This window comes from Oncorhynchus gorbuscha, linkage group LG09 (assembly GCF_021184085.1).
Source record: "Oncorhynchus gorbuscha isolate QuinsamMale2020 ecotype Even-year linkage group LG09, OgorEven_v1.0, whole genome shotgun sequence".
Taxonomy (NCBI): Eukaryota; Metazoa; Chordata; class Actinopteri; order Salmoniformes; family Salmonidae; genus Oncorhynchus; species Oncorhynchus gorbuscha.
Genome location: NC_060181.1, coordinates 57,274,106 through 57,296,777, shown reverse-complemented (window position 1 = coordinate 57,296,777; position 22,672 = coordinate 57,274,106). Strand labels below are relative to the sequence as shown.

At 43.6% G+C, this 22,672-nt stretch overlaps 1 protein-coding gene across 1 annotated transcript in view; it reads right to left on the bottom strand.

Annotated features, from left to right (window-relative positions):
- The window catches only part of LOC124043813 (myosin light chain kinase, smooth muscle-like), a gene marked incomplete at its 3' end in the record, with an annotated part of 91,722 nt that overhangs the window by 53,317 nt on the left and 15,733 nt on the right, over positions 1-22,672 (bottom strand). The window contains exons 2-5 of the mRNA XM_046362793.1: positions 22,387-22,522; positions 20,319-20,472; positions 7,600-7,807; positions 6,143-6,188 (exon numbers count right to left, since the gene is read on the bottom strand). Of these exons, the coding sequence (XP_046218749.1) occupies positions 6,143-6,188; positions 7,600-7,807; positions 20,319-20,468 (404 nt within the window). The remainder of the gene's footprint in view (positions 1-6,142; positions 6,189-7,599; positions 7,808-20,318; positions 20,473-22,386; positions 22,523-22,672) is intronic.

The window sequence follows — 22,672 nt, the reverse complement described above, 5'->3', positions numbered from 1 at the left end:
TGGTGATGTGGATGCCAAGGAACTTGAAGCTCTCAATCTACTCCACTGCAACCCCATCGATGAGAATGGGGGAGTGATCGGTCCTCTTTTTCCTGTAGTCCACAATCATCTCCTTTGTCTTGATCACGTTGAGGGAGAGGTTGTTGTCCTGGCACCACATGGCTAGGTCTCTGACCTCTTCCCTACAGGTGAGCGTTTTCTTGTTTGCTTATGGCGGAATACAGCTTATTCAATGCGGTCTTAGTGCCAGCCTCAGTCTGTGTTGGTATGTAAACAGATATGAAAAATACACAAACTCTCTAGGTAGATATTGTAGTCTACAGATTATCATGAGATACTCTACCTGAGGCGAGCAATAGCTTGAGACTTCCTTAGATATCGTGCACCAGCTGTTATTTACAAAAACTGCCCCTGGTCTTACTAGACGCCGCTGTTCTATCCTGCCGGTACAGCGTACAACCAGCCAGCTGTATGTTGAATGTGTCATCGTTCAGCCACGACTCCGTGAAGCACAAGACATCACAGTTTTGAATGTCCCATTGATAGTTTAATCTTGTCCGTAGGTCATCTATTTTATTCCCCAAAGACTGCACATTTCCTAGCAGAATGGAAGGAAGTGGGGGTTTATTCGATTGCCTTCGAATTCTCAGAAGGAAGCAGGGTGGCTATTTGAAGAATAACATTTTTTTCATTTATTTAACACCTTTTTGGTTACTACGTGATTCCATGTGTCATTTCATAGTTTCGATGTCTTCACTATTATTCTACAATGTAGAAAATAGTAAAGAAATAAAACCATTGAGTAAGTGTTCTATAACTTTTGAACTGTAGTGTATGTTTCATTTGTGTGTGTTTAACTTCAAATTTGTAGGCTAGGTTGTAGCAACCTCGATAGGCATAGGGATAATTTGAGTGTCATGTAGTAGCCTAAACCTATCGATGTTACATTGAGCTGGGTGAATGGAATATGAATGACAGTCATCCAATATGCCGTATAGAAATAATGCCATGCTCATAAAAAATGTCCTCCCTAATCTTAAATGACAGACTGCCACTGTTGCATACATTGATTCCGCTTTGATCTAACTTTATTAAACTGAAGCTTCCCACCATTAGCTCTGACTAATTTAAAACCCTAGTCATTGGCGACTCCATTACCCGCAGCGATCCTACACTGTTTACCAGGGGGAAGGGCTACCGACGTTAAGGCTATTCTGAAGATGGTGCTGGCTAAAGCTAAAACAGGCAGAGAGTGTAGAGAGTGTAGAGTATAGAGATATTGTTATCCACGTCGGCACCAACGATGTTAGGATGAAACAGTCAGAGGTCACCAAGCGCAACATAGCTTCAGCCTGTAAATCAGCTAGAAAGATGTGTTGGCATCGAGTAAATATCTCTGGCCCCCTCCCAGTTAGGGGGAGTGATGAGCTCTACAGCGGGGTCTCACAACTCAATCACTGGTTGAAAACTGTTTTCTGCCCCTCCCAAAAGATAGAATATGTAGATAATTGGCCCTCTATCTGGGACTCACCCACAAACAGGACCAAGCCTGGCCTGTTGAGGAGTGACGGACTCCATCCTAGTTGGAGGGGTGCGCTCATCTTATCTACCAACATAGACAGGGCTAACTCCTCTAGCTCCACAATGAAATAGGGTGCAGGCCAGCCACTAGCACAGTCAGTGTCGTCAGCTCAGCTATCCCTATTGAGACAGTGTCTGTACCTCGACCTGGGTTGGGCAAAACTAAACATGACAGTGTTCGCCTTAGCAATCTCACTAGGATAAAGACCTCCTCCATTCCTGCCATTATTGAAAGAGATCGTGATACCTCGCATCTTAAAATAGGGCTACTTAATGTTTGATCCCTCACTTCAAAGGCCGTTATAGTCAATGAACTAATCTTGATGTGATTGGCTTGACTGAAACATGACTTAAGCCTGATGAATTTACTGTGTTAAATGAGGCCTCACCTCCTGGTTACACTAGTGACCATATCCCCCGTGCATCCCGCAAAGACTGAGGTGTTGCTAACATTTACGATAGTAAATTTCAATTTACAAAAAAACAACGTTGAAATGAAATCTATGCAACCTACTCAATCACTTTTTATAGCTACTGTTTACAGGCCTCCTGGGCCATATACAACGTTCCTCATCGATTTCCCTGAATTCCTATCGGACATTGTAGTCAAAGCAGATAATATTCACATTTTTGGTAATTTTAATATTCACATGGAAAAGTCCACAGACCCACTCCCAAAGGCTTTTGGAGCCATCATCGACTCAGTGGGTTTTGTCCAACATGTCTCTGGACCTACTCACTGTCAACAGTCATGCTCTGGACCTAGTTTTGTCCCATGGAATACATTTTGTAGATCTTAATGTTTTTCCTCATAATCCTTGACTATCAGACCACCATTTTATTACGTTTGCAATCGCAACAAATAATCTGCTCAGACCCCAACCAAGGAGAATCAAAAGTCGTGCTATAAATTCTCAGACAACCCAAAGATTCCTTGATGCCCTTCCAGACTCCCTCTGCCTACCCAAGGACACCAGAGGACAAAAATCAGTTAACCACCTAACTGAGGAACTCAATTTAACCCTGCGCAATACTCTTGATGCAGTTGCACCCCAAAAAACATGTCATAAGAAACTAGCTCCTTGGTATACAGAAAATACCCGAGCTCTGAAGCAAGCTTCCAGAAAATTGGAATGGAAGTGGCACCACACCAAACTGGAAGTCTCCCGACTAGCTTGGAAAGACAGTACCGTGCAGTACCGAAGAGCCCTCACTGCTGCTCGATCATACTATTTGTCCCACTTAATTGAGGAAAATAAGAACAATCCGAAATTTTTTATACTGTCGCAAAGCTAACTAAAAAGCAGCATTCCCCAAGAGAGGATGGCTTTCACTTCAGCAGTAATAAATTCATTAAATTCAGCAAATTACGGACTCCTCTTTAAATCTGCGTATTCCTCCAAAGCTCAGCTGTCCTGAGTCTGCACAACTCTGCCAGGACCTAGGATCAAGAGAGACGCTCAAGTGTTTTAGTACTATATCTCTTGACACAATGATGAAAATAATTAATGGACTCTAAACCTTCAAGCTGCATACTGGACCCGATTCCAACTAAACTACTGAAAGAGCTGCTCCTGTGCTTGGCCCTCCTATGTTGAACATAATGAATGGCTCTCTATCCACCGGATGTGTACCAAACTCACCAGAAGTGGCAGTAATAAAACCTCTCTTGAAAAAGCCAAACCTTGACCCAGAAAATATATATATATTTTTATTTAATTAAAAAAAAAATTTTTTTTAAATCTGCCTATATTGAATCTTCCATTCCTCTCCAAATTCTTTGAAAAAGCTGTTGCGCAGCAACTCACTGCCTTCCTGAAGACAAACTATGTATACGAAATGCTTCAGTCTGGTTAGACCCCATCATAGCACTGAGACTGCACTTGTGAAGGTGGTAAATGACCTTTTAATGGCGTCAGACCGAGGCTCTGCATCTGTCCTCGTGCTCCTAGACCTTAGTGCTGCGGTTGATACTATGGATCACCACAATCTTTTGGAGAAATTGGAAACCCAAATTTCTGGCCTGGTTTAGATCTTATCTGTCAGAATGATATCAGTTTGTCTCTGTGAATGGTTTGTCCTGTGACAAATCAACTGTAAATGTTGGTGTTCCTCAAGGTTCCGTTTTAGGACCACTATTGTTTTCACTATATATTTTACCTCTTGGGGATGTCATTTGAAAACATAATGTTAACTTTCACTGCGATGCTGATGACACCCAGCTGTACATTTCAATGAAACATGGTGAAGCCCCAAAATTGCCCTCGCTAGAAGCCTATGTTTCAGACATAAGGAAGTGGATAGCTGCAAACTTTCTACTTTTAAACTCGGACAAAACAAAGATGCTTGTTCTCGGTCCCAAGAAACAAAGAGATCGTCTGTTGAATCTGACAATTAATCTTGATGCTTGTACAGTCGTCTCAAATAAAACTGAAGGACCTCGGCGTTACTCTGGACCCTGATCGCTCTTTTGACGGACATATCAAGACTGTTTCAAGGACAGCTTTTTTCCATCTTCGTAACATTGCAAAAATCAGAAACCAAAAATGATGCAGAAAAATTTATCCATGCTTTTCTTACTTCTAGGTTAGACTACAGCAATGCTCTACTTTCCGGCTACCCGGATAAAGTACTAAATAGTCTTCAGTAAAGTGCTAAATATGTCTGCTAGAATCCTGACTAGAACCAAAAAAATGTGATCACATTACTCCAGTGCCAGCCTCCCTACACTGGCTTCCTGTTAAGGGCTGATTTCAAGGTTTTACTGCTAACCTACAAAGCATTACATGGGCTTGCTCCTACCCATCTTTCCGATTTGGTCCTGCCATACATACCTACAAGTACGCTCTGGTCACAAGACGCAGGCCTCCTAATTGTCCCTAGAATTTCTAAGCAACCATCTGGAGGTAGGGCTTTCTCCTACAGAGCTCCATTTTTATGGAATGGTCTGTTTACCCATGTGAGAGACGCAGACTCGGTCTTAACCTTTAAGTCTTTACTAAAGAATCATCTCTTCAGTAGGTCATATGATTGAGTGTAGTCTGGCCCAGGAGTGTGAAGGTGAACCGAAAGGCTCTGGAGCAACGAACCGACCTTGCTGTCTCTGCCTGGCCGGTTCCCCTCTCTCCACTGGGATTCTCTGCCTCTAACCCTATTACAGGGGCTGAGTCACTGGCTTACTGGTGCTCTTCCATGCTGTCCCTAGGAGGGTGCGTGACTTGAATGGGTTGAGTCACTGACATGATCTTCCCGTCTGGATTGACGCTCCCCCTTGGGTTGTGCCGTGGCGGAGATCTTTGTGGGCTATACTCGGCCTTGTCTCAGGATGGTAAGTTGGTGGTTGAAGCTATCTCTCTAGTGGTGTGGGGGCTGTGCTTTGTGGGTGAGGTTACATCCTGCCTGTTTGGCCCTGTCCGGGGGTATCATCGGATGGGGCCAGTGTCTCCTGACCCCTCGCGTCTCAGCCTCCAGTATTTATGCTTCAGTAGTTTATGTGTCGTGGGGCTAGGGTAAGTCTTATATCTGGAGTACTTCTGCTGTCTTATCCGGTGTCCTGTCTGAATTTAGATATGCTCTCTCTAATTCTCTCTTTCTCAGAGGACCTGAGCCCTAGGACTATGCCTCAGGACTACCCGGCATGATGACTCCTTGCTGTCCCCAGTCCACCTGGCCGTGCTGCTGCTCCAGTTTCAACTGTTCTGCCTGCAGCTATGGAACCCTAACCTGTTCACCGGACGTGCTACCTGTCCCAGACCTGCTGTTTTCACCTCTCTAGAGACAGCAGGAGCGGTAGAGATACTCTCAATGATCGGCTATGAAAAGCCAACTGCCATTTACTCCTGAGGTGCTGACTTGTTGCACCCTCGACAACTACTGTGATTATTATTATTTGACCCTGCTGGTCATTTATGACATTTGAACATCTTGGCCATGTTCTGTTATAATCCGCACCCGGCACAGCCAGAAGAGGACTGGCCACCCCTCATAGCCTGGTTCCTCTCTAGGTTTCTTCCTAGGTTTTGGCCTTTCTAGGGAGTTTTTCCTAGCCACCGTGCTTCTTCACCTGCATTGCTTGCTGTTTGGGGTTTTAGGCTGGGTTTCTGTACAGCACTTTGAGATATCAGCTGATGTAAGAAGGGCTACATAAATACATTTGATTTGATTACCATTCGTCTGAGCAGCCGGTTCTCTGTGCATATAGAATATACACATGCGCTGATCCGCACGTGCAAAAGCTTCGGGAAGCTCCGGATCTTTTTAGTGCAGCGGACTAAAGATCCCTAAAAAGTTGGATTCGCAGCCATATTTATTATACCAAGAAAGCATTTTGATGAACAATATTCTGAAAATAAAAAACGACCAGAACGATGAAACAGGACAGTAAGGTTGATTTAAACACCACCATGATACCACCATTTGCAAAGAAAGGATGCTCACCAAATGGCAACCTATTCACTATATTGTGCATTACATTTGACAAGGGTGCATTGGGCTCTGGTCAAAAGTAGTGCACTAAATAGGGAATAGGGTGCCATTTGGGACGCAGCCACATATACCTTACCCTGTTCTACTGGAGGAGGGGAGTCTGGATTTCTTCCCTGTGTTCCCTATGAGAGATGGAAAACACGCCTCAGATAATGAATAAAAATAAACATCAAGGTGCATCCCAAATGGCATCCTATTCCCTAAGCAGTGCACTATATAAGGAATAGGGTGCCATTGGGGAGACAGGGAATAGATTGCTGGTGCAAGTCCAGCAGCACGGGTGTAAATGAATGTGCACAGTGCAGTGTTGAAGAATGCTTCAGATCTCGCTGCAATGCCCCTTGTTACAGAGGTCATGCTCCATATGTATCTGCTAGTGTTCAGTGAGCCAGAGGTGCCTAAATAGCTGTTTACGATCTTGTAAAGCTTAACAAAATGTGGAGGACGTCTGAATGTTTACATACTTCTCCCTGGAAAGTAGTAGGTGCCAGGCCGCCTCTTTCATGCACAATGTAACCTAAGTATCCACAGTGTAAACATTGGAAATGCAAGAGGCACAGCTGGCATGGTATACACAAAGGAATTTGAACATCTAAAAAGTGTGCCAATAACACTTATCCTAACAGGAAGAAAAAGTTCCCGAAGCCTTCCATGTGGATATTATAATGGCAGCATCCCAAATGGCACCAGATTCCTTATTTAGTGCACTACTTTCGACCAGGGCTTATAGGGCTCTGGTCAAAACGAAGTGCACTATACAGTATAGGGAATAGGGGGACATTTGGGACAAAACCTCTGCTGGCTTTGCCATCGGTTACTCTAATGAGTGCCGTCTGAACAGGGAAGTAGAAAAGTATTCAACCTTATTCTTACTATTACATAGAGTTAAAAACAGCACAAAAGCCCATGTACAATACTTTTGACAGGACGTCTTGTATTTTATAGAGTAAAATAAAGGCGGTGCCATTAAAAACACTTGGCGCCGTCTTGGTTTAATTTCACATGAGGTATTGAGGCCGTGCACATGTCCCAGTCTACTGCCTATGCTACATTTCAAAGGAGATACAAGGGCAATGGACCCTGTCCAATTATTATTTATTTGTATTTTTAGTTAACCTTTATTTTAAAAAAAGGCAAGTCGATCAAGAACAAATTCTTATTTACAGTGACGGCCTAACCCGGCCAAACCCTTGTGACGCTGGGCCAATTGTGCGCCGCCCTATGGGACTCCCAATCACGGTCGGTTAGGATACACCCTGGAATCGAACCAGGGTCTGTATGTGACGCCTCTAGCACTGAGATGCAGTGCCTTAGACCGCTGTGCCACTCAGGAGCCCAATTGTCAACAGACCATTCTATTATTTCTGATTGGCTGATGGAGAGGGTTAGGTTGCCTTCCAAATAGGACCCTGTTCCCTATATAGCACACAACGTTTGGACATTGCCTATTGCAGGTTCTGGTCAAACGTAATGCACTATATTAGGGAATGAGTGCCATTTGGGACGCAGTTATTGGACAGCTGCGCCCTGTACCTTCTATAGTGATCTCCACTGTGACCTGGCGGCTCCCAGCATCGTTGACAGCCTCACACGTGTAACGCCCTGCATCCTCCTCCTGGACACCGTGTACCACCAGGCTGAAGGTTCCGCGGCTACTCTGTTCCATGACGAACCGCTCTCCAGCAGTCACTGCTTTCCCATTCCTGGACCACGTGACCTGGGGCTCAGGGTATCCTCTCACCTAGGGATAGATGGACGTACCTCAGTGGATTTTTAACATAGAGCATCAGTGGTTAATGGTCCTGGTTGAAACAAAACAGTTGACAGGGTTAAATCAGCAATAATATCCCTGTGAAGATTTCTCAGTGAGGAAACAAAAACGTTGGTAGTGCTGCAATGTCCAGGAAGAGGCATTTATTTACAGTGAGGATGGGAAGTAAAACCATAGAAACATGCAGTATGTACAATAAGCGCTTTCCGTGACAGACTGACCAGGTGAATCCAGGCGAAAGCGATGATCCCTTGTTGATGTCACTTGTTAAATCCACTTCAAAAATCAGTGTAGATGAAGGGGAGGAGACCGGTTATAGAAGGATTTAGAAGGTTTGAGACAACTGAGACAAGGATTGTGTACGTGCGCCATTCAGAGGGTGAATGAGCAAGACTAAATATTTCAGTGCCTTTGAACAGGGTATGGTAGTAGGAGCCAGGCAGACCGCACAACAGTCTCCCGTGTGTATCAGGAATGGCCCACCACCCAAACATCCAGCCAACTTGACAACAGTGGGAAGCACTGGAGTCAACATGGGCAAGCATCCCTGTGGAACATTTGACACCTTGTAGAGTCCATGCCGCGACAAATTGAGGCTGTTCTGAGGGCAAAATGGAGGGGTGCAACTCCATATTAGAAAGGTGTTCCTAATGTTTTGTACAGAGTGTATGTATCACATTCCCATGAACATAACACTATCATAATCAATAAACCATTTCCATAAGCTGGTTTTAAATGAGCAGGTCAAAATATTAGGGCACGGACGGACATCAAGCTCCATGACAATCTCTATGCGGGCACAAAAGCAGTGTGTTCACGTCCACCCTTCTCATTAGCATAATCTTCACAATACAATTGGAGTCGGAGCACAGCAACTCACTGGGTGAAACTGACAATCTGTGGCCCATGGCCTAATTAAAGTGGATACAAAATCAATAATTAGATGTAAAAACAAGATGGACACGGCAAACTAGGATATTTACAAAAACACAAATGATAAACATTGATGTGGGTAACTAGCAAGCGAAATGGAAAGCTACCGATTACCCTTAACGTTTCCGACCTAGAATACAAGAAAACATTGGTTTTATTATCCCTGTGTTCTGGTTTCCAGCTAAACCTAATTTCCTCAACTTCCTTCCTTTTTCCTTAGTGCATAACTCAAGTTTTTTTATCCTCTCTGACGTTTCAATTCTCTTTTTCCCCGACATGGCCCAGGTCAGTAGCCATCACTCATCATGCCACTTGACAAGAGTGGCGTACAACACTGGTGCTGAAACAGCACAGGAAGTTAACTAGCAAAAATGAACAGGTACAGAAGATCTGTTAAACACCTCTAACTTTCCCCGTATCTCTGAAAGGAGCTTCCCACCTTTCTCCGATTCATCTCAGTTCCAGTTGACTTCACTAATCTCACTACAGCTCGTTTTCTCAGAAATCTTTGAAGCATCACAAATCTGCAGGCAGAGGCCACAGGTAATAATGACAGGGGATGGGCACACTGTTTCTACTGGTGGCAAGCCAACAATCCTCGTCTTGAACCCTGGAGGACGTTTAAAACATTGTATTTCGGAGGAGAACCATGGTAAACCCCAACTCTGCAATTACAAGCCCCTCGCAAAGACAACTTGTTTTGAATTAACAGGAAAAAAAACTAACGGGAAATGGACATTGTTAACCACTGCAACGGATTTCAGATTGAACATACAAATGAATAAGGTTCGACTGCTAGTAGAGGATAGAATGACTCCGTAGGCCACACAAAATTCTGAGGCAAGCTAAAAAAGCACACAGGCCCAGCCTCGCTCTTTAAAAATCGGCCACTCACATTCCTGCCTGTCAAACTAGCCTCTCTGTTTCAATCAAATATAACCTCCGTTGTACCCAGTTCTCCGAAGGCTTGCCCAAAAATAGCATTATTAAAGTCATTATTAAATCAAACAGACACTGGCATTTCCTTGAAAACGTAGCTGCTTGAGGCTCAGTGCCGCAGAAATTTCGAGCAGACTTCGGACTTCTCATTCCTAAAGCTTCTTGTGGTCCTCTCTGGGCCTCAAACATCCTGAATGAGCAAGTTCACATGCGGAGTACAGGAAAAACACTAGGTTGTTTACACACCAAGACAAGTTTAAAAATGCCAGAAAAACAGACAAGTAACAAGAGAAAACGGGTTGAAAACAAAAAAGGTTGGGACAAGACTATGGTCCAATGCACTGGTAGCAGAGAGGCCCTGACTGCTGATCCACCCAGAACATACCGATCTTCTAAAGACTACCAAAATACCCAAGAGTGCAAGAAGACAACAAGTAAAAAAGGGAACAAAGCAAGGAATATTCTCTCTAGTTCTTGTTGAGTCATGCTACTGGAACCCAATGTATCACCACGACAAGGGTACTACTCGCTATAACAAGGCTAATACTTAGGGGATAAAAGCAGCCTTGACCGTGAAAATCCCCTCGTAATGAAGAGAGAAACTGATTAAAAAGGGAAGATGCAGCGTTTGTTCGTTTAATCATGTAAGCAGCGATTTCCACTACCACCGTTTCCATGTGAAGAAACCAGAAAGGGCATTTTGATCCCTCGCGTCTTCAGACCAGTCGATGCTCCAAATCAATATCGTCCCAAATAGCGCCCTATTCCCTATTTAGTGCACTACTTCAGACCAGGGCTTTGGTCAAAAAGTAGTGGCGTATATAGAGAATAGGGTGCTATTTGGGACGAACCCCTGGTCTTTTTCATTCCCCAAGAAATAGGCCTACGGTTTATTTGTCCCAGTAATTCTCTAAAATGTCTTGTACTCGGAATGACTTTTCAACTTTGTATTCTGGAAGACACCTGTAGTGGATTACTGCTGGTGTTGGCCTCTGACGGAGACTCTAGGAGAAGAATTGTCCTCTGGCTATTGCTCAGACAGACATTCATAAGAACCCATTCATGTATTCCCACCTGCATTGTAGCATACATCACACAAAGTTGTGATTTCTACCACGGGTCGGAATACAGTAAGTTTGTGTCCCAAATTGGCACACTATTCCCAGACAGAAAAACTGATAACACTACAACCGAGCATTGTCTGGTCATTTGATGATGTTGAGTGATCAATACATTGACTCTCTCAGTGCTGTGAATAGCCACAGTCTACATGATGGTGAGGAATCCCACATCACTTAAGGACACGGAGTTAATGTTTAGTCCTGAGCTAACATTCCATTGGAAGGAAAATAATGAAGTATTTCACTGATTGTTTCAACATTGAAACAACCTGATGTCTCCAACACATCAACCTTTTATTTTTCCTGGCTTCACTGACACGGTCAAGCCACACTGCCAAATAGCTGCTCTGAATTACACATGCAAGAGACAAATCACCAGGGTTTAACGACCGTTCCTAACCATGGCCAGTGGATGGATGAGACGAGGAAGACGGCCTTCAAAAATGTAGCCAATGGACACCATTGACCAATGTAACCAGCAGAAGAAGAAAGATGGCCGCTTCTCCAACACTGGTTAGAGAAGTGAGAGGAGCGGTGGAAAAAGGGTGGAGCCGTGTAGGAATAGCCGAGCAGTGGTCCACATCTGCTTTCAATAGGCGAGCACTTTCAACCACCATCAGGTTTCTGGCAGCATACCTTTCACAGAGTTAACATGGAGCCTCCCCCACATGCTGTTCCCCCTATATTTTCCTACTGGCTCGTAATTATGTAATATTGCATTCTTCTTCCCTTGGCAGGCCAATAAATGACTAGGGGGTGGGGGGGGGGGGGCTAGAGCATGTCAGACGCCTGCCTCCATGCTGGTGGACATTCCTGGTCTTCACAGGAGCATCCCCCCCCTCTTATTGAAAACATGGCTCTGGAGCATGACAAAAACCACGCCTGCCGGGAAGGAAAATGACAGGCAGCAGGACCAGATAACCTCAAAATGGTGACACTAGGCTGGTTCACTTGCTATTCTGAATGTTTTTCCCTGTATACTTTTTAGGAGAGGATGCAATTATCCCACATCAATAATCCTGACGCACATACCATTGACATGCATTTACATTTTAGTCATTTAGAAGACGCTCTTTTACCAGAGTAACTTCCAGTACTGAGTGCATATATTTTCATAATGCCCCACCCCCCCCCCGCAGGAATGGAATCCACAACCCTGGCGTTGCAAGCTCCATGCTCTACCAATGGAGCGAGGCAGGACACTGATTTACACATCAATGTTCTCCAACTGATCTGGTAGAGCTTCTGGATTTTCTTGTCCATTGAACCTCGACAGAGAGGAGACAGCACAAACATCCCTCTGCAATGAAACCTAGCAGAGCCAGTCGCTCCCCTGGGCCAAGACCGGAGACAAATCATCGTTGCAACCCTAACTCCTTCCAGAAGCAGGACAGATACTATCTGGTCATCTGCATCGGGCTGAAACTGACTAGAGTAGAATATGCACAGATCTGCCAAAAGATAAAAAGTTTCCCCTACTCAACACAGAACATTTGAAAAGGCTTCAATCTGGACGAGCATAAGAATGGCACCCGACACTATACTGCCTACAGGCCCTGGTCAACAGTAGTGCACTATATAGGGAATGGGGTGCATTTGGGACGCAGCCGTAAGGAGAGGTGATGAATCTTGCCTTCAGTAGTGATGGATGCTGCCTGGGACAGCAACAGAACCAAGTAACAAACTCCCTGACACATTACCTCCTCCTGGGAGCCGGGAAACATCTGTGCACTTGATACCCTTGTTTTGAAGGTCTGTAAATCGTAGTTGGTGGGAGGCCGCCCCAAGTGTGTATGTGTGTGTGCCTGTAGCATTTGGCTGGCAGATGTCGGAGGTGTTTCATCACATCGGTACTGAAGAACCTATCGTCTTAGGGTTGGTGTTGAACATACAGTACCCACACAAACTATTCTCTCACAGCACACAAACATGTGTTTAGCACCATCCCATTCTTCAGGTACTACTGTAATGATGTAAATATATCACTAGCCACTTTAAACAATGCCACCTTATATAATGTTACTTACCCTACATTATTCATCTCATATGCATATGTATATACTGTACTCTACATCATCGACTGCATCCTTATGTAACACATGTATCACTAGCCACTTTAACTATGCCACTTTGTTTACTTTGTCTACACACTCATCTCATATGTATATACTGTACTCGATACCATCTACTGTATGCTGCTCTGTACCATCACTCATTCATATATCCTTATGTACATGTTCCTTATCCCCTTACACTGTGTATAAGACAGTAGTTTTGGAATTGTTAGTTAGATTACTTGTTGGTTATCACTGCATTGTCGGAACTAGAAGCACAAGCATTTCGCTACACTCGCATGAACATCTGCTAACCATGTGTATGTGACAAATAAAATTTGATTTGATTTGATTTGAACTGCCCAAAAATGTAATAGTTGGAGGAGATACATTCTGCATTGTTTCAGCTCATCCAAGCAGAACTGGAGCTGACCGGGTTCTGTTCCAGCAGCTCTGAAAAAAACGACTCCTGAGGAAGCAAGTCACAAGACTAAGATATTTTAATCCCTATGAAGACGCATTCCTTAGATCTACTGCCTCAGCACCTACCTGGATTCAAATATTATTTGAATTCTTTCAGATACTTTGAGGATCTGCTCTAGCCTGCCTGGAGTTGCAGATGGGCGGAGTTGACCGTTTCTGGGGACTATTTTATTGGTCCATTAAGCCATGCAATCTCAATCAAGCACAGATCAAGTGTTCGAAATGATTTCAAATAGTATTTGAACCCAGGTCAGCTTAGCATTGGACAGTCAGGCTGCACTAAATCAGACACTGCACTGCTGGCTCTCCTCCTCTCCTAACCAGCATGTCACCCTCATCACAACCAACCGATCGCTCACAAAAGGATTACGAAGTGACGTGTAAAGGAGTAGGGGCTCGACTGTCTTCAAAACAAAAAAAATACACATCCTTCAAAATACATTGGTTAGACGTTGGATTCATTGTTAGTTTGATAGCAACAGTAATGTCTCATATTTAGCGGTATTAGAAATGCTGAATTGTGTTAAGAGTCAGACGCACATTTACTGTACGAAGGTTAAAAACGGCAGAACAACAAAACATGACAGAAAGAGCTAGAGACTTACAGCGGAAGGTATTGTTATTGTTGGGCCCATGTGCAGCACGGGACTGCAAGTGAGAAACAGACACAGGTGTCTGTGTTTAGGAACTTTAAATAACACTTTTTTTTTATCCATGCTGTTAAATGGGCCAAAACAGAAGTGACCCAGACGAGCAGTCTGCCTGGGGGAAGTATTTCAATTGTCTGTTTTTACCAGTAAAGCTTTATTAGCGATATTCAAGTTAGCTGTACTTAAAAGTTGTCTCAATATCACAAATGGGTGACTATACCCAAAATGAACCCAAAGAATTATATAGTTGGATCTCTATGTATGAACCTACAGTATATGGATCAGTATCTGAGAACAGAGGGCTAGAATGGGGTTCTACAAGAACAAGTCCCCCCCCCCTCCCCAAACTGAAGCCCCTTCAAATGCAACAGTTTGTTCTATGCTCTCGGGAAACAGCGCCCGACTTAACCCCTGTAGGCCTAAGCCCTTAAAATCGCAATTATATACTAAGCTAACATATGGAATTGTTTTAAGACCGTCATAAAATGTATAATTGAGCCATTTGCTTTATGGCTATAGCCCATAGAGACGCATCGAATAAAACGTGAATAAATGGCAAAAAGGTCAATTTTTTTTAATCATAACTGTCCGATATCCGAGCGATATAAGAAAACTCGGGGGGGGGGGGTGGGGTGGGGTCAATGACCAGACTTGTTCAGTGCAGCTAATTTTTCAGGCCATCTCAAAGTTCTCAGAGGAATTCAATGATGTGCTTCCTTACATTATGTCAAGAGTCTGTCGTGATGGCAGTCAGAGCTGTGTATCCTTTTTTAGCATGGGAATTATGAGGGTGAGAGACTTACTTGGATCTAGGGTCACTTTCCCCAAATTCCCAGGTTTTACACAAATCACAGTTTGAAGATTCCAGGATTCCGAAAGAAATAAGCAGGGAATCTGGAATCCTCCAAAAAGGATTTCTGGAAATCCTGGGTTTTTACAGGAAGTCACCAGAATTTTGCAACCATAAATAGGATCCTTATGATTTCCCCCCTATTCACATTTCATCCAATACAACTGGAATCTGTTAAGATCTTAAATACATTTCTAGACAAATGAAAATAAACCCGTAGATTAGGCCGACGCAGAGGGGAGTGGTAAGTTTCCTGTATGAGTGATTTAGACATGTGGAGCACCACAGGTAGCAGTGGTGGGCCACACATGTTATCAACTATGTACGTAACAAGTCTGTATATAAAGCTAAACGAGGTAGTATATTTGTCTAGCAATCAAGAACCTGCAGTGGGTTTAACAATGTTTTTTCTTTTTTTCATCAAATACTCAAACCATGACATCACTACTATGGCCATCAGCCTGGTCCTAGGGTTGTTGTGGAAGCCAGGCTAACTCAGGGCAAGCAGCTATTTTGGCCACTGTTAATCTGGACTCGATGGACCTGTGGTGCTCTGTGGTGTTAAGCATCTGTGACCACAGCTAAATGGATTCTGACAGTGTCTGAGGTACAGTGGCTGGACACAAAGCCAGTTCAGTTCTCCTCGCCAACGCACCCAGCAGTCCCAGGCGTTCAGCTTCATACTCCAGCCCTGGCTCCAGCCCTGGCTCCAGACAGCAGTGGCAGGTTCTGCAGCAGCATTTATCATTTCAATTTCCTCTGCCTTACCCGCTGTGTTTTAGGAGCAGACCACAAGGGTTTGCGGGCAGCGAGAGTAATCAGAGCACCATGAGACATTCGGGAGGCAAAATCTACAGAATGTGGAAGCTCATTGACGGCTACACACACGCAAAGATGGTCAATTAGAGAACCCGGACAAAGTTCAAGATAGGGGAGAGTTTTTACAGTCCCATTGCATCTTAGCCAAGAGCACTGGTTGGTTTAGGTACAACATTAAAAAAACAGATAGTTTGGATTAGGGCTGATCCCATTTAGTCGACTGGTCGATTGTTTGGTCGCTAGGATGTTGGTTGACCCAATTTTTTTTGTTGAGTAGTGGCAAATATACAGTAGTCTGAGTATGAGATACATATTATGTACAGTACCAGCCAAAAGTTGACACACCTACTAATTTTCTTTATTTGTACTATTTTCTACATTGTAGAATAATAGTGAAGACAACAAAACTATGAAATAACAAATATGGAATCATGTAGTAACCAAAAAAAAAACGTGTTAAAACAAATATATTTTATATTTGAGACTCTAAAATAGCCACCCTTTGCCTAGAAAACAGCTTTGCACACTCTTAGAATTCTCTCAACCAGCTTCATGCAGAGCGCACAACCTAGGCTACACTTGAGAAAATTGTTTTGGTTTATTTAAAATTTAATTTACGAGTTGTCAATTTATTCATTGTCTTGTTTGGAGCACTCATGAGTAAGGACACGCACTTGATTACCCATAGAAATAGGCCTAGGCTACCAGGCCTGCTCGTTACACTAAGGTAACCTGCCTAAATGACTACTGACCCGTAGCACTCACATCTGTAGCCATGAAGTGCTTTGAAAGGCTGGTCATCAACACCCTTATCCCAGAAACCCTAGACCCACTCCAATTTGCATACCGCCCCAACAGATCCACAGATTATGTAGTCTCTATTGCGTTCCACACTGCCCTTTCACACCTGGACAAAGGGAACACCTGTGAGAATGCTATTCATTGACAACAGCTCAGCGTTCAAAACCATAGTTCCCTCAAAGCTCTAATCACTAAGCTAAGGACCCTGGGACTAAACACCTCCCTCTGCAACTGGATCCTGGACTTCCTGACAGCCTGCTTCTGCCACGCTGATCCTCAACACGGGGCCCCTCAGGGGTGCGTGCTCAGTCCCCTCCTGTACTCCCTGTTCACTCATGACTGTACTCCCAGGCTCAACTCCAACACCATCATTAAGTTTTGATGACGCAACAGCGGTAGGCCTGATCACAGACAACGATGAGGTGGTCAGAGAACTCAACGTGATCAAAAAGGAGCTGATTGTGGACTACAGGAAAAGGAGGACTGAGTATGCCCCCATTCTCATTGATGGAGTTGCAGTGGTGCAGGTTGAGAGCTTCAAGTTCCTTGGCATCCACATCACCAACTATCATGGCCCAGTACATCACTGGGGCCAAGCTTTCTGCCATCCAGGACCTCTATACCAGGCGGTGTTAGAGGAAGTCCATAAAGATTGTCAAAGACTCCAGCCACCCTAGTCATAGACTGTTCCCTCTGCCTCCCGCACGGTAAGCGGTACCGGAGCGCCAAGTCTAGGTCAAAGATGCTTCTAACAGCTTCTACCCCAAACCATAAGACTCCTGAACAATTTCTTCAAATGGCTACCCAGACTATTTGTATTGTCCCCCCCCTCTTCTACACTGCTGCTACTCTTATTATCTATGCAGTCACTTTAACTCAACATACATGTACATATTATCTCAATTATGTTGACACCGGTACCCCCTGTATAAAGCCTCACTATTGTCATTTTACTGCTGCTCTTTAATTATGTTACTTTCATCTCTTACTTTAAGGTATTTTCTTAAAACTGCATTGTTGGTTAAGGGCTTTTAAGTAAGCATTTCACTAAAGTCTACACCTGTTGTATTCGGTACATGTGACTAATAACATTTGTTAAAGTGTGAGTCTGCATGTGTGAATGCATGCATGTTTGTGTCTGTGTTTGATTTGATAAATGTGCCCATTTGGGGATCTAATACTATTTCTGATTGTTTTAGCTCACCATCACTGTGGAGCTTCTCAAAGTAATTTGTTCTTCACCCCATACAGCAAGTAAACAAACGTTTTTAAATCAATTGAGAATGAGAATAGTTCTTCAACGCAGCCTATTTGAAAAATCTTTCCAGCGCTCTCCCTTTCAATAACCAGAGCATGAAATGGGAAAAACAATGTAATGCTCTGATGGAAACGTCATAAAACAGGCCTACCTGATTACTTCTTATCCCTTGCGCAAATAGCCTACAGCTGCGTCGATCTGTCAGGAGGTCACTGGCGCAGGAAACTGAGGGCCCAGAATATTTTATACAATGTTGCTAGCAAGTCAATAACTGATACAAATGTTTCAAGTTCTTTGCAGACAGGCCAAGTCTTGCCAATGTAATTTAAGGGATATTTATTTTTTATCCGGATATTTTCTTACCTGCGGGCTGCTATGTTATTAGACGTTACTTTGACATTTTCATTTAGATATCATTTAGATTAATCATTTGACATTGATTCTGAGATATGAAGACATGATTAGAAATTATATTCAACTGTTCCATGAAAATGTGCTCATGAAAATCATAACTGGCACGCAGATCAGTAGCGATGGTACGATAACTTGGTACTCCAAATGGAAAAAAGGTTGCAGACCGCTGGTGTAGCCTATTACAGGCAACATCAGGAGCTTAATAGCAGAATCTGCATAGGCCAGCAGCGGGGGTGGGGTCAGAACAGGTTTTTTTCTTCTTGTTAGACTATATTGATCTCTGGTTCACTCTTTAGTCATTTGTGTGTCTTCATTTCGGTGCTTAAAGCATCAGACAAGATCAGTAGCTTACATTTAGCTGATTTTATTCAAACATAGGGTCTATATATGGTCGAAAGAACAGACAACTCTCGATCGACTACGATTATATACGTTTTTTTTATTTATTAGGGACAGCCCTAGTTTGGATCTTGGATGCTGATTGGTCGAAAGGCATAGTTATGGACAATATTCCTCTGCAAATGCCTGATAACAGTTCCATCAATTATCACATCTCTCCTTGAAGACTTTACGGTTTCATTTCATTCACCGGATGCAATTCAAATTCATAACATGGGTCCTAGAAACTACTTCAATGCTTCACATCAGACTCAAAATCAGCGACAGAGAAGCCAAATGAAAACCAGGCGGATGGGTAGAGTGGAGTTGAACACAGTGACAGGAGTCTGCTTTCTGTAACAATACAGTCTTGTTAATCACATATCCTTCTCAATCTAAAAGAGAAATCCCACTCAATGCATTGCCACCATTGCCACCGCAGTCATGTCTTTAAAGCAATAGTCCACCCAAAATACAAAATGTTAGCATCTGTAGACAGTGGCCAGATAACCAAAGCCTGATTACACAGTAAGGAAAACAATGTCATTTTGTAATTTGGGTGAAATATCCCTTTAACATGGAAAGCAGTGGGGAGACATTACAAGAACTGAGACTGGGGCATCTGAAGAGCAGAGGTGTCCAAACATGGAGCAAGGCTACTGGAGAGTTGGTGTAGCTTGAGTGCGATGTGCAGTGGACGGTGTAAATCATGCATGTTTGGGGATAAGAAATACATAGACTCTCCAGGTATAGGCATGAAATTAATAAAGTATTCTTCATAAATGCATTGCGTGGTCCTGTGTGCCTCAGTTGGTAGAGTATGGGTTCGATTCTCACTGGGGCCAACCATGGGGCGGCAGGGTAGCCTAGTGGTTAGAGCGTTGGACTAGTAACCGGAAGGTTGCAAGTTCAAACCCCTGAGCTGTTGTTCTGCCCCTGAACAGGCAGTTAATCCTAAACTGTCATTGAAAAACAATAATTTGTTCTTAACTGACTTGTTAAATAAATAAATACAAAAATGTAGGCACTCACAACTGTAAGAAACTTTGGGCCTGCTGAATGACATATGTTATATTTCTCTTCTTGACTAGCATTTCACCCATGATAGACCTTTAATCTACCTACGGAACTTCCACCCAATTTTTTGAAGTGCCTGTTTAAAAGTATAGCCTACGACTTATCGGTTTGGAAACTTTAAAACACTTTGGGGCAGAGATTTCTTCCTTTGATTGGATAACAATGAACCATGCAAGAATCAGATGGAAAATTTGGAAATGGGAAATTCAAGCAGGTCTTCTCCAAAAAGGACCATCGGGATAAATCAAGAGTGTCTAAATGACTAAAATATTATGTAAATGTAATGACCTGACAGTACCGTCTGTCAACCTCAGTCACATGTTGGGAAAAGCATTTTTTTTGTACAAAGCCTGCTTGCTCTTCCATGGCCACATCGAGTCAGCTGATAACCGGAGACTGATGCCCAATCCCAAATCAACCCCTAAACCCAGGTGATGCTCAAGGAGTGCTCAGTGAACAGCACAGTAAGGAGTCTTGGCACAGCCTCTGTCTGCTAACAGGAGGTGGGGCTCAACATCAGGCCTTGACCCAAGAGCACCAAGTCCGCTTCAGCACCTCTCCACTCCTAACACAATGAAAATGATGCAACATGCAGAACGCACACATGCTGGGGCGGGTTGAAAAGAAACAGATATAACCAGTACAACGTCAGGAGGATAGAAGGGGATTTTGAGAGGGGGAAGTGGAGAGCGAGAGATCCATACCTTCCCATCCAGCCGCGCTGTCCCTCCCAGACTGACCCGGGCATTGCGGGGTGGGAGAGTGAAGGCTGGAGGATCCTGACTTGGGGAACCTCGGCCTTGTGTCAGGCTGGTCTTGGAGATCCGCGTTGTCACAAGCTGCACATCCCCCATATTTCTGTACAGGATATAATTACTTTTTGTCAATTGTTTTGATAATGCACTTCATTTTTATAGGATGCATCCCAAATGGCACCCTATTCCCTATGTAGTGCAGTGGACCAGGGCACATAGAAGACTGTAATAATGTCCCATTTGGGGCACAGAAACAGGCTGTTGGAATTCACATACTAATTATATTTGAAGTGATTCCTGTCTCTATATACCATCAACCAACTAGTTTGCCAAATCCGTATCAACCCTAATAACGATAGATACAAAACAAACAAAAAAAAGAGTCATCCATTGGTTCACAGTCATTACTTTAGCAGTTTTGAGCTTGTTATTCTTAGACGCCCTCGCTTAGCTTTGGCAAGCCGTAACTTAGCTGTGGAAGTAGTTAAGGAAATATTAGAAAATAACTGCAACTTCCCTTTCCTGACGTTTTGGGGGAAATTACCTCCCATGTTTATTTCGCAGCACAGACTTGAGGCGTTCACAGAAGCGGTGTTCTCAGACACCTTTTCAGCCTCCACCATAAAATCAACAGTCAAACAAGCGACAAAGCAAAATAAGTAACAAAAAAAAATGCTCCCTGTCATCGACAACCACAATATTTGACTACTCAAAGTTCACTGGATCGCAGTACGTGCGCTCTCTCGCTCTAGGTGGCCAACACTCATCCCTGTGAATCTCATCTAATCTAATACATTAGAATAACTAAATAAGCATAACACCCACATACTGTACATACAAACATACGGTCAGTCGGAAATATGCCATTGGTCATTGTGTATCCCCGTCTGTGGGATGTGTTATAATCAGCACTCTCTCAATAGAGGAGTTGGGACCACCAAGGAGGGACGAGTAGAAGTGATTTAATTATGGCTGTTTTGAGAGGTTTGATGTCTGATTCTGGCATAAACACAGGGCCCTCAGACTTGCAGACTGCAAGCCATATGAAGCTGCAGCCGGAGCCGCAGCTGGAGCCCCTTGAGAACGAACGCGAGAGGAGCAAAGGGTAGAAAAAGCGAAAGGATTTGAGAATTCATGACTAAATGTTCCTTTGTGAAAATGGAGAGAAAGAAAAAAAGCTCCTGCGGTTTTAACAGCAGTGGCTGTAAAGTGTCAAAAACAACACATTTGAGTTTAGCCTTTATTTTAATACAATTCATATCCCCACCTCTACACAATGCCACCCAACATCAGATGGGATTAATAATGTCAAAACCACTGCTTAATTGATGTGGCGTGTCGTCAAGCCCTCTTACTCTTTCGGGGTGTTGCGAGACAGGTGTCAGTTCAGGGTCACTGAGGGGCTCTGCAGTGTGATTTTGGTTGGGGTCCTGGTCAAAAATAGTGCACTGTAGACAATAGGGAGCCATTGGGTTATTACCTCACAGAGACCAGTAATAGTATGACACATTCAGAACGGGTCGGCTATGAGATTGACATGCTCTGCCCCGAAACAAAAGCCTCGCACCCATTAAGGACGAAGATGAAGGATTTAACTTGAGCTCAGAGCACAACTGCTAGCTCATTTAATATGTAATGTGACTAACAAAAAAAGAAGCATGGCGGGCCCCAAAGTGAATGCAGTCTACCGGCCAACATTTACTAATGCATCATAGCCTATTCACCTGTATCTGGAAGCAATTCAAGTCTCACAGTTGATCAGATCATGTTGCGATACCATGTCGGCAACGTAAGAATTCAAATAGAATCTTTGCTCAGCAGTGACCCGTACGACGATACTGCATGATATTTGCCCTGCACGTTAGCCGACGTCGTGGTGACGTCACCATACGCCATGTTGCATTCTCACCTTCATGTCAACACTATAAAACAGTTAATAAAACATTCGAACAATTAAGAAAGCTTGCGCAACAGAAAGAGAGAAGGGAAACAATCAAGAGAGAAGCCGCCGACTCACTGTGTATTCTCGTGTTGGGCTGGCTTCGCAGTCGGAGGGGCAGTGGTGGGTCAAGGCCTGCTTCTGTTTAGTGTTCAGGAAGCCTGATGCTTGCTAGTTGGCTGTCCCGGGGCTGGGTTTGTGTGCGTCCCAACTCCTTTTTTTTCAGCATGGAGAAAATTAGTGTATTAGGTAGGAACACATTAAGGTACAGTAGAGCTGTTAGTCCATGTAAAGATGTGCGGCTCTGTTCGTCCTAAGAGACTGATTGGTTGATTAGTTTATTGATTGATTGAATTTAAAAACA